Source organism: Lepidochelys kempii, chromosome 1, assembly GCF_965140285.1.
Source record: "Lepidochelys kempii isolate rLepKem1 chromosome 1, rLepKem1.hap1, whole genome shotgun sequence".
In the NCBI taxonomy this organism is placed as follows: domain Eukaryota; kingdom Metazoa; phylum Chordata; order Testudines; family Cheloniidae; genus Lepidochelys; species Lepidochelys kempii.
Genome location: NC_136380.1, coordinates 234227578 through 234245348, shown reverse-complemented (window position 1 = coordinate 234245348; position 17771 = coordinate 234227578). Strand labels below are relative to the sequence as shown.

Below are 17771 nucleotides of genomic sequence, written 5' to 3'. Positions count from 1 at the left end.
TACAACGTGACCCGATATAACACAAATTCAGATATAATGCGGTAAAGCAGCGCTCTGGGGGGGGGCGGGGGCTGCGCGCTCCAGTGGATCAAAGCAAGTTCGATATAATGCGGTTTCACCTATAACGTGGTAAGATTTTTTGGCTCCCGAGAACAGCGTTATATTGGGTTAGAGGTGTACCTCTGAAAATCTGACCTCAAAGTGTCTGTGTCCAGATAATTGTTCTGTTTACTTTTCCTAAGTCCAAGCACAAATTTTAGTGAAGCAGAGTATTCCAAAAGAAGATGATTCCAAATAAGATTTACCCTCTGAGGAAAAAATGTCCCTCTGTCTATTAAATCAAAACTTAATTTTTATGTATTTATGTTATTTCTGGAAGTGTTTCACAGACCGCTACAGATAAAATACAGTGTAAACGCAGGGCCCAAATTTCTCCCTCACTTCCACTTCTGCAGTTTCATAGATAGGTAGATTTGAGTCAATTGTGATTGCTCCCCCTCTTTTTATTTGGGCTCAGAGTCTACTTTGTAATGTGGATGTTAACATATACATTTCCTGTGCCAAAGTGATATGGCATGCAACCCACATTCCAGTTGTTAGGAGTTATGTACTTCTTTTTCTTGCTTACTGCATTGAATATGTAGCTTTACGCATCATTATTCATCATAATGGGTTTGGAAAAAGAAAAAGTTCTCTTCCATGTCATTTGTTCAACCTGAAAAAAAAGTTACGTTTTTCTCTTGAGTTTGGACAAGGGTACCTTCAACTGAAAAGATTATTCAGTTGTTAGCATGAAATGTAGAGAAATGAAAAGATTTGTTCAATGTAAAGTAGACAATCCTTTCTGTTGGTGTGTACTCTGTAAGTTAGTGTTTTATTTCTACTGTAGTCTAATTTCTGTTTTCATCTGGATAACCCAGACAATTCCAGCTAGTTAGATACTGGTCACATATAAATAATAAAAAGAAAAGGAGTACTTGTGGCACCTAAGAGACTAACCAATTTATTTGAGCATAAGCTTTCGTGAGCTACAGCTCACTTCATCGGATATAAATTGGTTAGTCTCTAAGGTGCCACAAGTACTCCTTTTCTTTTTGCGAATACAGACTAACATGGCTGTTACTCTGAAACATATAAATAATAATGAAGGACAATATATAAATGGTAGGTGGAAAAGAGTTCTTTGATGTATTGTAGGACATGAGCCTGAAGGTTAACTGGCTTGAAGTTTCTGAAGGTTTTATTAATAGTGATTTAGAATTTATGAAAGATTCTGGATTGAGATGTCAGTGGACTGAAGTCTTCTAACCATAGAACAGGTTTAATGCAAGTTTCCCCAGGCCAGTGTGCCTCAGGACTGGGACTACCCTAGTGATGAGATAGTAGTTCATTCCCTGTGTTTTCAAACATATTCCATCCAACAACAGTGCCATTTCTTGCCAAGTAGCTTCAAGCGCACATCTAACACTGATTCTTGAACTATCTTAGTGTTGTTAAAAAATGGTAGTTTATGGTGAGAGTGAGGAGTATACCAAGTTGCCCACATGGTTAGGAAGCCTTCTTATGACTACCTAAGGTGCTCCTCTTATTATAGTGAATACTTCCATGGTCCCTCGAAAGCACCCACTCTAGTCCCCAGGCTTCTCAGACATCACCGCTCTAGAGTAGAGACCTCTCTCCTGACCAGGGTTTTTCCAGGCTGCACAGTTCTTTGCCTGCACTGTGATATCCCCAGAAAGCCAGACTGCCTAAATGGCCAGTAACTGCACTTCGCTCGCTCTCTCTCCAGAGGCTATGAACAGTATAATTGCCCACAGTTATAAGTTACCACACAGCCCTTTCTAAGCAAGCACATTTATTCTGAATGTAAAAGCATTACAGAAAGAACATATTAAAAACAAAAGAAGAACCTATATGCATGCTAATAAGCTTATCAGAGATCACCCTCAACTCCAACAAGGGCTCTGGTAGGAGTTAGTCTGTCAAACCTCACAAAGAGGTTTTTCTGTGGTTACAAGTTCATTACAGCCTTAGCTGAGAACGCTTGGCAGATCAGCCTGTTTCTTTACACAGCTTGGGTATTTGATCTCCAACCTTTGGGAACAGGTAATTGGCACACAATCACCCTCTCCTCAGGGTATAGGTTCAAAAGGCTGGGTTTTTGCATAATCAGACATGAAAAATTTGCATTCATCTCCTACGTATTTCCCAGGCATTCCTCTCCACTCATCTTGTCCCAGAAGAGCTTTCTTGTCTGCCACATTGTTCAGTATATTCCTTTGATCATCCAGGCCCATAATAATACATAACAATTGCATATTAATGCAGTGGACTACAAAGATACTTAAACTTATCTCAGAAAGGTCTCCCAAGGATATTGCAGGAAATTGCCATATCTTTCACAGTCACCTTGGCCAAAAAGCTGTGTGTGGTGCTAAGATATCAGCTGGAAAAGTTAAGAGAAGTTTCACAGTTGCTGACTTTGGCAGAGAAGAGTGTCTTTCTATGTGGTAGAGAACTGTGGTGTTTCTCGCATTATTCATGCTTCCCACAGTGGAATCACAAATATTGGGTAATGTTGCTTGTGTCATGGAAAAATTAATTGGCAGAAATACTTACATATATAATTGGTAGATGGGAGGGTCCTCAAGAGACTTTCCATGCTCTGGACTGAAATACTACGTGTATTTAGAGATAAAGGTACAGAGTCAGTCATGGCTATGTAAAGGGGGACAATCCCAGCATCCTTGATCTTTCATGAAATGGAGGTATATGTACTAGTTGTTGACCTGAGGAAGCAGTGAGTAGTGTTCATCATCTCACTGTAATAAACAGCCAGTCTTGGAGCAGTATAAAAAGGGTCAATCAAATAGGTTGTACATCATATGGGGAGGCAGATGCTGGAACACATTGAAATGGATTGCTCTGCAATACATGAAGATGGCTTGTGATGTTCAGGAAAGGGGGAGGGTGAGAAACGATCAATGGGGTTTTATCCACATTTTTGAGGAAACCTTTCAAGCACAAGAAGCCAAAGCACTAGTATTCCTGATGTGTTAGGCTCTAATATATAGTACCAGGTGGGGAAAAAAACACTGGTTCCTTGAGGATGCACTGTAGAGTAGCAATATGCCTAGATGTTATCTGTGTTGTATCAAAGGCATTGTCGTTCTCAGAATGTGTGCATATGTTACCTGCAAAAAAAATTATATGGCCTCAGATGATATTAAACACAAAACTGTTTAAGTAGCTCCTATTTTAGCAACATTCCTCATTCGCACCCACTCGAACACCACCTCTCTTGTTAACCCCCTCATCAAACCAAAGTACTAAAGTGAAATGAGAATGCATGAGGAATAACATAATGAGCAAAGGTTTCTACATAATATTATTATTACTTCATGATAGTTGCTCATGTTAGTGCGACTCTAGTTAAGAGTTTCTCAGTGTTTCCATTGCAAACCCTTCTGTTCACCTACCCCTTCTTCTTTACAAACAAGTTTTTGTCCTGGAGCAATTTTAAATTTGCTTTTAAATCAATTTTTGCTACCTTTAAGTTAAAGAAGTAGAATTATTTATTTATTTATTTATTTATTTTACTCTTTCTGGGTCATAAACATCTACTCCCTAGTATCTACTCCCTAGTCAGGCGACGGACAGGGAAGCCAGAAGCCTGAGAGTGGGTACCTTTGCTGAAGCACCGAGGGAGAATACAGGTGACTTAAGGGTGTATCTAGAGTTGGGCTGTTGGAAATATTATTAATTTGCAAAATTACAGAGTGAAATTCCTGCAAACTACATTTTAATGTTATCTGTTTCCACCCAATTTTTGTATTGTCCATTGTATTTCCATGATATGGCCTTCTCTGTAGAGAATTTTTGCAGTGGCTGAAGTCAGAAGATCAACAGCTCTGTACTGACTGACTGTTGGAGTGATCTCTTAGCTGATAAGGAGGGCTTCTTGTAGTTTCGTGGACTCTGTTCTCCACTGCTGAAAAACGTGGTCCATATGAGGCCCCAATAACTTCACTGGGGCTCTGAACATCTGCATAGGTCTGCCAGCACAGATGCAATTGAAAGACGGAGACCATAATCTGTTTTATTTCTTAACACAGAAGTGAAAGAAGTGTTCAGACTGGCAGTCATTGATTCAGCATCCATTCTAAAACAACCACAGCATATTCCTGTTTTAATTCCCTGTTGTATATTGCAACTTAAAACACAAACAGAAAATCTATAAATAAAAACTGGGAAAAGAGTCGCTTAAAGAGGTGTGTAAAGTAGTGGAATGTCTTAATTATAGTTCAGCTGTCTGAAACCTGTGGAATCTTATATACAGTAAACCTGCCGGCAGTGTTTGCTTATTAACTACTCTATCCACTTAATGGATAAAAATGAATGATTGTGTACAATACCAGTCAAGTAAAGCAGGATACTATGAGATTAGATTAGTCAAATGGCCACTCAGAGAATTTTCCTCTTGCAAGTGGGGAATTGCAATTAATACAGTCAAGTGCTCCAAGCTAGTTGCCAGAGATCTGGATATATCCTAAATAAGCTCTTAGGAAACATCCTTATAGTAAACAAATAGATAGCGTAAGTTTTTCCTGGAAGAACACGATGCCCATGCCACTTTACTGACTTCAAACTTGTAAAAGAAGAACTACATTGACACAACTGTATGACTCGAGTCTCCATATGGAACCCAGCCACACACACACCCTTGATCTGCATTACAGAATAGCTGGTGAAAAAAATATTATAGATTACACTGAAAATTCTGGCCCTTTTAAATTCCCCATCCCTGTTGTTTATTGGTCTTCCACATAAACCCTCGCCTCCTTTGCTTTACACACATTCATGCATATATCATCAAGAGGGTAACATTTTAATGCTTTACTTTCAAAAAGTCTATCTTATGAGATTATCTTTTTTTTTAAAAAAAAAGCCCCTTTGATTTAATAATGAAGAATGGGAATGGCAGCATGAATAAACTATGTTGTTGTTTCATGCAACAAACTAAGATGGGCATAAACTGATGGTAGATTTCTTTGCATGTTTACAGTATTTATTTATTAGATTTTTCGACGATTCATATGCAACATTTTGTCTAACAACCTTTCTCCAGAAGACTCTGTCAAATTTCCTTTTCAATACGTGTTCCATATAGCCACTCCATTTCAGTTACTGCCATATAATGTGTACATTGTATGTACAAATATGTATGCTACTTGGGCAGTTTTTCAGTTAAACACTAATTTGAAAGGGGCAGCCAATCTTAATCACAAAGTTTACAATGATGTACTATCACAAAGACTAACAAGTCTTGTTAGCCTTTGATAGGAAGTGTGTATTGATAAGTTCCTACAGTTGTGATTAAGGCACAGTATTAGGGAGATGTGAAGTCTGGGTCCTATTGAAGGCTCTCGCACTGATTTCCTGGGTGACCATGAGCAAGTCATTGTCAATAGCCTCTGTGCCTATTCTCACATTTTAGTTTTTTTAATCTATTAACGTCTGGAAAGGGCTTTGAGATTCGCCAATGGAAACTGCTATCAAATTGTAAAGTATTATTATAAATGTAGGGATGGGAAATTAGATTTAGCAAAATTTAGAAACCACTCAACAGTTGTTGATCTAGAGAAGAACTGAAAACACTGGAAGTCCAAATTCTGTTTCATGGTAGCAAAACTCAAATTCTGGGCTGCTTCATGTTCTTAATTTTCTTTCTGTCTCCAACCAGTTTTGTACCTCTTGTCTGAGAAGCAAGGCAAGAGTTGCTTTCAAAGTTATTTATTAACTATATTGCACTGTTTTCCACTTAGTTGTACATACAAGTAATTAAATTTCCCTGGGAGAACAATAGTTTAAATCATAAAACATAAAAACATAAAACATATATTCAAAAGTTTGATGAAACCACAAACTTAAAAAAAAACCCAAACAAAATAAACTCTGTAGGTGTGATGCCGAAAATGTTACTGGATTTGCCCAGCTCCTGATCCCGAAAAGTTTACTCATGTGAGTAATCACATAGACTTAAATGAAAATTATTCTCATGACTAAGGGCTATATGCTTGAGACTATGGAGATTTCATTACCATAATTACCAGACCCTATTGTACTAATGAAGAATCTGATTTCTGTTTCAAAAAGATTTTTAACACAGTAGAAGCATTTTGGTTGCTCTACTTTGAACTTTGTGCACAAAACATGTACTAGTGAATCATAGAATCATAGAATATCAGGGTTGGAAGGGACCCCAGAAGGTCATCTAGTCCAACACCCTGCTCGAAGCAGGACCAATTCCCAGTTAAATCATCCCAGCCAGGGCTTTGTCAAGCCTGACCTTAAAAACCTCTAAGGAAGGAGATTCTACCACCTCCCTAGGTAACGCATTCCAGTGTTTCACCACCCTCATAGTGAAAAAGTTTTTCCTAATATCCAATCTAAACCTCCCCCACTGCAACTTGAGACCATTACTCCTCGTTCTATCATCTGCTACCATTGAGAACAGTCTAGAGCCATCCTCTTTGGAACCCCCTTTCAGGTAGTTGAAACCAGCTATCAAATCCCCCCTCATTCTTCTCTTCTGCAGACTAAACAATCCCAGCTCCCTCAGCCTCTCCTCATAAGTCATGTGTTCTAGACCCCTAATCATTTTTGTTGCCCTTCGCTGGACTCTCTCCAATTTATCCACATCCTTCTTGTAGTGTGGGGCCCAAAACTGGACACATCTTGCTTTGTTTGTGAATACTTATTGTATTTACTGGTGAAGCCTTGTTTCCTTTTCAGATCTCTTCCTTCGTTAGAGTCATAGATTTTTAAAGCCAGAAGGGACTGTTAAATAAATAGTCTTGATCTGAAGACTTCAAAAAAGAGAGAATCCACCACTTCCCCTGGAAGTTTGTTCCAGTGGTTAAGGACCCTCACTGTTGAAAAAAATTGTGCCTTAATTTTAATCTGATTTGAATTTGTCTGGCTTTAAATTCCAGCCATTGATTCTTGTTATGCCTTTCTCCTCTAGACTAAAGTAGTATAGTACAAACCTATAGTTGGAATTTAAATGGAAATTAGTTGATCATTACAGCCATAAAAAGGAACAATATGGCTTGTTAACATGCACTGTAGTCTCTGTAGTCTACATAATATTCTTCTGTCACCAAAAGGCAATGTCTGTATGCATGTGATGTGCACAGCAGCTTTTGAGAATCATGGAAATAAGATTAAACTGTCTGAACATGGTTCATCCAAGTAGATGCTGTCAACGATATCACTTCTGATGCCTTGAAAAACTTCTATCTCTTATACATTGTCTGCTGCTAATATTGTACTAACGCGCTCTGGATGGGGGCACACTAAAGATAAAGCAATGATCATTGGCTGATACCTTGGGCCACTGAAGTCTTTTTATGTATTTTTTAAGGTATAAGTGCTGACCAAGATCCTGTGCTATATTGTCATTATCTTGAGGTTCCCTAAACTGAAAACTGGCAAACTCAGCCATTATAGTTGAACAAAATTGGCTTTGTAATGGACTCTGAGGGCTGGATTTTTAAAAAAAATTTCTTAAATCTGTGCACATGCACCCTTTTGTATTCAAAATCCTATGTTTGTGCAGGCAAATAGCCACCTAGGCACACAAATGCTAAAGTCTATGCCCATGCAGATGCACTCTGTGCAGATACAAATTAGAATGGTCCTTTGTAAATTTGATGTAGCAATCTTTGAAGGAAAAAGAGATGGAAAGTGACAAAAGGAATGTCTGATATTTATACCTTTCATAGGCCTTGTCTACTATATGGGAGTAAGTCGACCTAAGTTACACAACTCCAGCTACGTGAATAATGTAGCTGGAGTTGACGTAGCTTAGGTCGACATACTGCGGTGTCTACACTGTGCTGTAGATTCTCTTTTTCGACTTCCCTTACTCTGCTTTCGGTGGAGTACCGGAGTCGACGGGAGAGCGATCTGTGGTTCATTTAGCGGGTCTTCACTAGACCTGCTAAATCGACCCCTGGTGCATCGATCGCTGCAGCGTCGATCCCTGGTAAGTGTAGACATGCCCATAGATTGGACTTTGGTGAAGAACTCTGTGCATGTGAAATCTAGGCAGATTTACCACATGTTGCTGATAAGAGCAGCTTTCTACATATCACTGGTGATTTAAAAAGAATATTCACGAGGAGGTTGCATGTAATTTGTTGATTTGGGTGAATTCTTCCTTTTTTTTCTAATTTCTTCACCCACTTTTTGGAAATGAGCAATGAATTCATCCAAACCAACTCCGTTTTCCACACACACTTCCCTTGGTACACCTGATATGTTTCCTGAGATAAGCATCAAATTCATAGTGAAGAAGATTAAATTCATGTATTTTGATTAAGAGAATCTCATTTTATACCATTTTTTCATTCAAATCATGCAAAAAATCAAAGCCATCACGGCTATGAAGTCTAAGAACAGGGCCCATTCATGTGTATATTTGTAATGGTGGGATTCAGAATGACACAGATTTTGAAGTGTTGGATCAATCCACAGTTCCAAACATTTATATACAGGGGCCAAATTCATATCTGTCATAACTCCATTGAAATCACAGGTTACACCAGGGACAAATTTAGCCCAGTATTCAGTATACAATGCCGCTTGCTTTTATTCTTCCTTTTTTTGAGAGAAGATATTAATCTCAACACCTCACAAATAAAAATTATTTTAATACTAGCATGGTATTATAAAAACACATATAATTTCTAAGGTATATTTTTTCAAATCTTTTTAAAATTTCTGTTAAATCCCATTCTCATTTTCCTTATTAATAGAACAAGATCTCATTTTTGGTTTATCCTCAACGCAGTAATGAGCATTCTTAACATATAATAACAATGCCCAAGGGGGAAGTTTTCAAAGCCAGTCTAACCTTAAAGCTATGCTATTGATGTACTACACAGTCATCAAGCCAAGTGCCGCTAGCAGTGGAGAGTTCAGCAGAATATTCCTGGTTAATATATAGGATGAATTATAAATGTTTTTAGTTGATGACCTGTGGGAAAGGCAGGAGGCTGCTTAATGACTTAAGAACAGAGACAGGTTCAATAATCTAAAAATAATTGGTTTTCATTTTCAAGTTTAGCCAATTGTTCTTTTGTTCTGATTCTGCATGTATGCAGATTTTCATAATAGGTTAATGAGAAGACAGTAAACCGGTATACAATATGCATATGGGCAGGGTATCTGAAAGGTGATTATTTGGTTATAAATAAATCATAGAAGTTAAGATTTAATTGCTTTCTAAAGACCCAATTCTTCCCTTTTTGAAGAAGCAAAAAGTTCATAACAATATTGTCTGTTCTATTTCAAGGGGAATATTATCCCTTTTTGTCATAAATAGCAAAAATAAACTGTTGCATAAATTGACATAACTCCATTGTAATTAATGGAGCTTTGCCAGTTGGCGAAGGTAAACCACTCACTGGCCTATGGACTCAGAGTCCTCCAAAGGTTCTTACACAGCTCTTGACATCCCCTAAATGCCGGAGATTACATTTGTGTCTATAATTAGCTGGAAGTCATGTACAAATCTCCAATAGTGGGGATGTTCCCTATTGGGCATACATTTAAGGATGCTCAGGAATGGTTTATTCCAGCAATTATGTGGTGTAAATTACACCCATTTCATTTCTGAGGTGCTACCTTCATCACTGTGAAAGATCTGAGGATGCACAGAATAGGCACATTTTGGCTGACGGCAGGATACAGACTGTGTTGACTCGACAATTCAACATAAAGACTGCTGGCAGCCTTTCCGATGCATACATTTTATTCCAGATTTTGAGGTTCTCTGTTGTGGACCTCAGGATAGAACTGTCCCTTTGTTTGAGTTTGATTGCTTTATTTACCATACCCATAAACTCTCTTATTTGTTTTCCATTAGCCATCTCAATTCACGGGATGTGTCCATATAATTTCCTTTTGTTTGTCATAAGCCATCATCCCCTGAAATGATTAAATTTGAATAGACACACTCAATAATGTCAAAGCTCAAACTTATGCAACAATATTAACAAGCTGAGATGTGTCCTGCATATTGCATGTTTCATTCCATTTTTCAATATGGGCAGGGCTTTGGGAACAATCTCACTGGCTAATTAAGAATCCAACCCATTTTCACAGCACAGCTTGGCGCCATTTAGATTGACTAGTTTTTTATTTACTCAAAGTCAGTTCCACCATTTTTAAATGGAGCAAGAGTCTATAGCAGCACAAGCTGGAATAGTTATTTGCAGTGACTGCTCTTACCCAGCTTGCCCTTTGGTTTTGGTGCCTGACCTTGCAACCCTGTATGACAATTCGTCATTAAAAATACTCCATACATTGGTAGTTTGGGACAGAAAACCTGTTTTCTGCTGGGATAAGATTGGAACTTTTCATTTAGATTCATTTACTTTTTAAAATTTGTATTCTTAAATTATGAAAAGGGTTGCGTAGAGGTGAAAAATGTCAGCTTAACAGCCCAGGAGACTGAAGGCATCTATTTACTCACAGAATAGATTAAACATGGGTGGTGGCATTTCAAGTTTCCCTCCACCCTGTCTCCCATACTGTTCCATGCTCCACCAGTAACACCAGCAACACTTCTCAAGATACCACCTCTCTGAGGACAAAATTTATCCCTGAACAGAGGGCCAGTACAAGCCCTATGCAACACTTAAGTTCCACTTGCCCTCTCAAACTATAGCCTTCTGCTGCCCTCTGCATAGGGGTGATGAGGGAAGTTCAGCCTCTGATGCCCATTTAATCCTGGGCCTTTCTTTTTAGGCTGTCAGAAAAGCTGGGTGTCAATACTACAAGCAGCTCTCACCTAGGATTGACTGCTTCCAAGCCATTGCGCATAGACCACTCACAACTGTAAAGTGGTACAAACTCTCGGTCACTATGACATACACACACCCCATACAGATCTGGTACTTGGAGTAGGGATAGGAGGTGCAGAAGTTGGAAATTCTGCCTAATGTCATGGACCTACTTGAGTTAGGTGCTCCCCTTTCCTTTCAGGGTGAATGTCCGATTTGATTGTTCACTCTTAAAGAATAATAGAATATGAGCATTTCCAGGGGCCTCTGAAAGAGAATATTGTTTCTCTGTCATGACTGTCAGTTGATTAGCAGAACTTTATAATCCTCCTGTGTCCTGGAGCATCAGTAGTGCCTACTAAATGCCCCCTTCCAGATCAAATTAAAACACCCTCATCATTACCTTGAAGGTCCTATATAGTTAAGCCTTGCCTTGACCACCTCTCTGGTATGTAATCTATGTTTTTATATCTTACCCATCACTCTAATATTTGTGGAGCCTACTGTCTTCCAGTTCAATGGGCCATTTTGCCACCTTCTCTCCTCCCACAAACAGCTCCCTACCTTTTTGTCAAACTACTTTTACTGCCTGATTCAGACTGGCATTTACCTAGTGGTTTGGTCCCTGTCTCAACTGGCACTGGTCTGCTTCCACCCAGGTATATGTCTGTTTGGACAGCTCCCTTGATCCAGGGTGCTACTCTATTGTGCTGTTGCACAGAAGTGTCCCCTTTGGTCTCTTGAAGAACTACTACCCTCCCCACCCAGTTCTACATTGGTGAAAGAAGCCTGGTTCTCTTTGCACTACTGCCACAGCAGCTCCTGTTTGTTGTGTCAAAGCCCCCATCCTTTTCTCCTTGTATGGCTACAAGAGTGGCTTCTTTTTTAAGGACCCATTAAAGAGTGAGGGAGCGTGGCCATCTGTCTGTTTAGGCATTTATTTTGCATCCATCACCGTGGTTTGAGGCTGGGTGGCTGTGTCTGAGGTTGACTGGGATTGGGTGAGGATGATAGGGCAAATGAATGAATAAGTGGGTGTGTGAGGAAGAGGAGGGAGAGAATTAAAGAATGGATGAATGGATGAACGGGAAGGAGAGAGTGTGGAGGAAGAAGGGGAGAGATGAATGTCAAGAAAGAAAGAGATGACGAATAAGCGGAGGTAAAAATGAAGAAATAAAAAATAAAATTAAAAGAAACAAAAGTGAGAATATTAAACCAAAGAAGAAAAGGAGAGAAGAGGAAATAAGGAAGGACTTGGAGCAGTATTAATTAAATGTAAAGGAGCAGAAGCAGCTTAGATTTAAAAAAAAAAAAATAAAAGGATCAGGACTGGACACAAGTACAGGCGGAAAAGCTATACAGAAAAAACATGATAGTGGTGAGGTATCCAGGTTTGGGATGGCTTGCATAGATCACTTGTGTCTTCACTATGAATGAGCCATATAAGTTATCCTAAACTCATGGCAAAGAAACCTGCACATTTGACCACACCATCATATATTCTTTACAGAGAATATATACTCGGTGTGATATTTGTGCACATACCCAGAGGCAGTATTTTTGTACCTTGAGGGTTGTTAAACATTGTTTTGCTGAGCCCTGCTTGGAACATCCTCCCCAAGCCGGGTCACCGTGGATTTGGTCTGGCCTGATGAAACTGACTCTGTTATCCTGTAAACAGTTCCCTGAGCCATCCAGACTTCTATCCAGCTTCATTTTTGTTCTCTTCTATACGTGAATCAGTCTGTGTCGTATCACACACTGCTTTTCTTGCTCATGGTGTTTGTTTTCACCTCTTGTTTGTGAGTTAAGGTTGCTTGCATGCACAGATTACCTATTTCCTCTCAGTTCTTGGCTCCAATACAGCAAGGCAGTTAAGTTGGTGCTTAACTTTAAACACATGATTTTGATGTCACTATTCAGTGCTTAAAGTTAAAACGTCATTAAGTCCCTTGATGGCACAGGGCCTTTAATATTTAGAACATTTTTTTCTTACCATATGTTTCTGCTGCACCTAACACAAAGAGGTCTCAGTCTTGATTGGAGCCTCTAGTTGCTACTGTAATATAAAGCAAAATAATAATTTATTCTTATTAATGTTTATTACAGTAGTGCCCGAGGACCACCTGAGAACAGGGCCTCATTGTGGCATGTGCTGTGCAAACACAAAGCAGCAAAGAGTCCCTGCCCCAAAGAGCTTACAGTCAAAATTGGCAGGCCACACACAGAGTAAGGGAGAGGCATGTAACATAATAGCAGAGTGAACAATATGATGACTGTAAATGTCACAGGCTGAGTGTTAATATAATATTGATGGGATGGGATGCTCTTATGGTCAGGTCCTTTCAGGAAGCAAAATGATTGATCAAATGGCTCAGGCAAAGCATGAAGTTGGGCTATTGCTATTTGTTTTGAATCTCTAGATGCACGCTGAAGCTAGGCCATTTCACTTGTGATGTCTGTCATTCCTCCCCTGAGAAATGACTCACAAAAGTTGAGGTGACAGCTCCTGTCTTGAAATATGCCAGTGTGCTAGCTTTAAAAAAAAAAAGCCTGAAAAAAATACAGTAGTAGGAGAAATTTTTGAAAGATGTTTTTATTTGTTTATTGGCAATGTTTCATTTTTTTTCTCTCTCTCTCTCTCTTCTGTCTTTTCTTTACAGCAGTTGTATGCTGCTCAGCTTGCTGCAATGCAAGTGTCTCCAGGAGGCAAGATACCTGGCATACCCCAAGGCAATCTTGGTGCTGCTGTTTCCCCTACCAGTATCCACACAGACAAGAGCACAAACAGTCCTCCACCCAAAAGCAAGGTACTGTGTCGTTTTAAAGGAGCAGGTGTTTGCTTCTCTCTCAGTGTTTACATGGTGTCAATATGATACCTCCCAGGTGGTTACAGATTCATTTTCACAATACCCCTATGAAATAGGGGAAATACTCTCATCCCCATTTAACTGATGGGGAATTCAGGCATGGTGACAGTCAGTGACTTGCCCAAGGTCACAGAGGAAGCCAGTAACAGAGCTGGGAACTGAATACAGCTTTCCTGAGTCCCATCTAATGCCTGAGCCACAAGATTATTATTTCTTCCATCCTTTGGTAATGTGCAAAAGACTAAGACTGCATGCCTACCATTCTAGCACACAACTACAATTTCCCCCCTAACATTTAACCCATAGCCATATAAGTGGTACTGCAACAAAAGATGATAGCAGCATGGCATCTCATCCAGAGCCAAATTCTGCCCTGGGGTTCATGCACTGAAATCAGTGGGGACCCTAAGTGCATGTCCAATGGCAGGACTGACTCTCAATTGGTGGCCATTGTATCACAGAACATATTTTAATCTTGTTTATATAATGAAGGGGGTCTACCCAGAGTAATTTGGAGGTGGTTGAGGAATGAGATTTATGCTCTCTTCGAAAGTCAGGTTAGCAATTGTCGTCAAATCCTCAAAACATCGCCTGTGTTTGGCAAGTTGACCACAGCTAAGACAAAGGCACAGAATGCATCGTATCCACATAACATGTTGAAACTTCATTGGACTATTGGCCAAGTGATGTTAATTTGAGATTCTGTCATTTCTCAGCAGTTGTTTGTTGAGGATTTGGTTGCTGAAGTCAAAATCAGATTTTCTCAAAGTAAATTGAGTATACTTGTCCTTACCTTCAAGCTCCTATATCGCTCTGTCCCTCCATATTCTTTGCCTGGACAAAGTGAGCTAGGTTAAATGAACATAGCAAATACATTAGAGACACCTTTTTTCTGTTGCTAAATCAACATCTGTGACTTTGATCAATTTAAATCAGATATGCATACAATACAGTGGACCATAAGACCATGAAGAAAATGGCTTCCTTATCTTTTTATTTCTTTCCTCTTTGGGTTAGCATTAATGTATTGTAGAGCCTGTTTCAGCAACCCCTATCCACCCTAAGTTGAATGGTAAGAAACCTGAACCAATCATGTTAATGAATCAAGATTAAGTTCTGTGTTCAATGGAACTGCTCCAGTGATGTTGAGTGAGACTACTTGCATACGTACAACTCAGAGGTTGCAGAATAAGGGCTGCCATTTGTGTTTATATCTACATATAGATAGATATAAATAATAGATATGTAATAAAATATAGTAGCTGGGATTTTCAGAAGGGCCTAGGTGATTTAGGAGCACAAGTCCCATTGACTTTTAAATGGGATTTGTGCTCCTAAATCACTTAAATGCTTTTGAAAATTCCATTCATTATTACTTGTATCTCTAAATTATCTAATCTTTGAGCTGCTCTATCTCACCAAGGATCAACTCATTAAATCCACTGCCCAGAATAAGATGTGCTCAATTTATTTCTCAAGTGGCCTAAGGAAACTGGTCACATTTTGGAGTGGCACTTGCTACCTTAGTTATTGTAAAACAACTAGCAAGGATTTAGCCAAGAAAAACAAGTAAAAAGCATCCCCATTTAAGTGACAGGAAAAACTTGATGAAATGTGTCCTTCCTTTCCTTGGGTGTCCTCTGGCATGCTGTCCGCTGCCTTTATCATGTCAGAGGAGATTCCTTGAATTGACAGTAGCATCTTAGTTTTTAGCCTAACAGTAAAGCTGTATGGATTAAAAATAGCCTGCCAAATAAATAATAGCATTGTCAGCTCAATGAGATACACGGTCAAAAAATGAAAGGAATGTTAGGACCCAGAATCAACCTGGAGGTCTACATTTTCTTTCTCCACTTCTCAATGCAGACTTTTTGACTTCCCAAAGTTTTTCCTTCTTAGAGGCATCTCTTTTATGTAGTGGAAGCTGCCAATCATAAAACCATTTCCCTCCTACCCGCCCCCCGGCAATGTGCTTTTTTTCAAACAGTTGTTTGTATGGTTAACAAGAGGGTTTTGGGTTTTTTTACAAGGGTTTTCTGGATGATGTGTCCAACAGCTTGTTAAAGAGATTACACTGCACTTAAGATCCCAGTGTTGTTTTTGGATCTATCTGGCACAAACAGAATGTCTGATGAGATCTGATGGGGGACAGTATTTATGTTGTGGCACTCATGAAATTATAAGGCCTACCAGACTGGTAATGTCGGCAGAACCATCCTCCTGACAGCTGTCAAAATCAGCTCTCTTCTTCCTTGCCTTTTATTGCTTTTCCTTATTCATAGGTGTTCCAGTGCCTTTGGCTCACAGCTCTGAGGAAGCACACAGAACTTATAAGCAAACAGAACTTATTTTCAAATTGGAAAAAAAAAAAAAAAAAGAGTGGGCCGCTAGGAAAGGGAGGGGGGTCTCCAAAAGGCTGTAAAATTGTGCAGCATGAGCCTTCTGATGCATGCTGTTTTCAATCTGCTGTGTGCCAGTTGGAGGCTCAGAGAGAGAGAGAAAGGATAATGCTGAGAAATGATAGAGTGGCTGTGACCTCCAAGCTCAGCCTGGAAACCCAAGACATTGATTTCACTTAGCATTCCTGCTGAGAAATCCGGCGGAGTTCAGTTGTAATAAAAGAACAAGATTCTGTTCTAATGGTAATGGCGTATGACAGACATATCACTTTGTCTGTCCTCAGCACCAGGGAGAGGAGAATTGGAGAAAGGTCACCTGACCTGCCTGTGGTGTTGTGCAAGTGCTATACTGAGCTTTGAACTCAGCATAGGACCACAATTATATCTATCTTTATCTTTATCACTTAGTATTTTTTTTATATATATATATATATATAATACTAAGTGATAAAGAAATCTTTATAGTGCCTACGCTAATTAGAATGAACCTTTTAAAGCTGGGTAAAGGCTTAGCTAGGAAGACTGTGATGAGTGTGTGATGGCACCAGAAACCGAATCATTCATGTTTAAACTGTGTATAATATACATGCTAATACGCCTTAGTTTGTATCTGCATGGATCTTCCTTTGGTTTTACAAAGCTTGTTTGCACCAACATTTACAACACTATTCGCTTTGTGTTACCTCATTATTTCAGCTACTACCAATGAAGACCTATCTGAGTTTCACAGCCCAGTTTTTCCAGAGGAAACATGGTTCATAAAGTTGAACCATGGTGGTCTTTCTAGGGGAAAAGCCTCGTTAAGATGCAGTACATAAAGTCTCCATACATGAATAGTTAGTGCCTCGGATGAGCTTTCAGGAGATTTTGTTTGCTGAATCTCCATTTGCAGCCCACAGTTTACACTGGCACAATTTTGGAAATATGCTCAAGGATCCACAGACAAGGAGGCAGCCCCACTATTTGAGCGTGTTTCAAGGTGGTGGCAAACATCTGGGTCACTTTTGAAAAGACATGAGTTTTTTCCTTTGACTAGAAATTTACAGTTACGCTACTGCTCTTTGCAAGGATTCTTCAAAGTCGGCCTCAGCACCCGATGGAACAACTGCTGGCTCTCGATATGCTGAGAAACATCAAGGGGAGTTTGCCAAGGTTCATCCTTTAAATCTAGTAAGACATGAAGATATCACTGAAACCCCTCTAAGACCTTGGCAACCCCTGTGTTGGCAAGCCTTTTATCATTGGCCCTCACCAGTATTTGAGCACTGGACTGTGCAGACTAACCTGCCATCTTCTGTGTCGCACTTGCCTTTCAACAGTTGTGTCCCCAAATGTTCAAATTCACTTCTCAGATTCTTGTGGTGTGAATTTTAGGAAACCATGGAGGACATACACCATTATATCCTGCTGTGCATTCTGTTGAGTTTTCAAGCAGGAAACTGAGCTGGTGTCATGCATTTTTCCAGAATGGAATCTGTCTGCCAGAAAAACTGATTTAAGAAACAGAGCTGGTGGAATACATCCAAAAGAAAATGTGTGTATCTTGCGGAAATGGATTTTAACACAGCTTCTCCTTTAGCAGTTTTTGTGACAGCCGGCATGCTAATCACACTGTTCAAATTTACCAAGGCCTCCTCCACAGCCCCTGT

At 39.5% G+C, this 17771-nt stretch overlaps 1 protein-coding gene across 5 annotated transcripts in view; it reads left to right on the top strand.

The window, feature by feature from the left end:
* SOX5 (SRY-box transcription factor 5) overlaps positions 1-17771 on the top strand; it is a 547425-nt gene that overhangs the window by 467447 nt on the left and 62207 nt on the right. For all 5 annotated transcript variants that reach the window (XM_073318355.1, XM_078849539.1, XM_078849535.1 and 2 more), the window contains exon 9: positions 13517-13663. In XM_073318355.1, coding sequence (XP_073174456.1) covers positions 13517-13663 — 147 coding nt within the window. The remainder of the gene's footprint in view (positions 1-13516; positions 13664-17771) is intronic.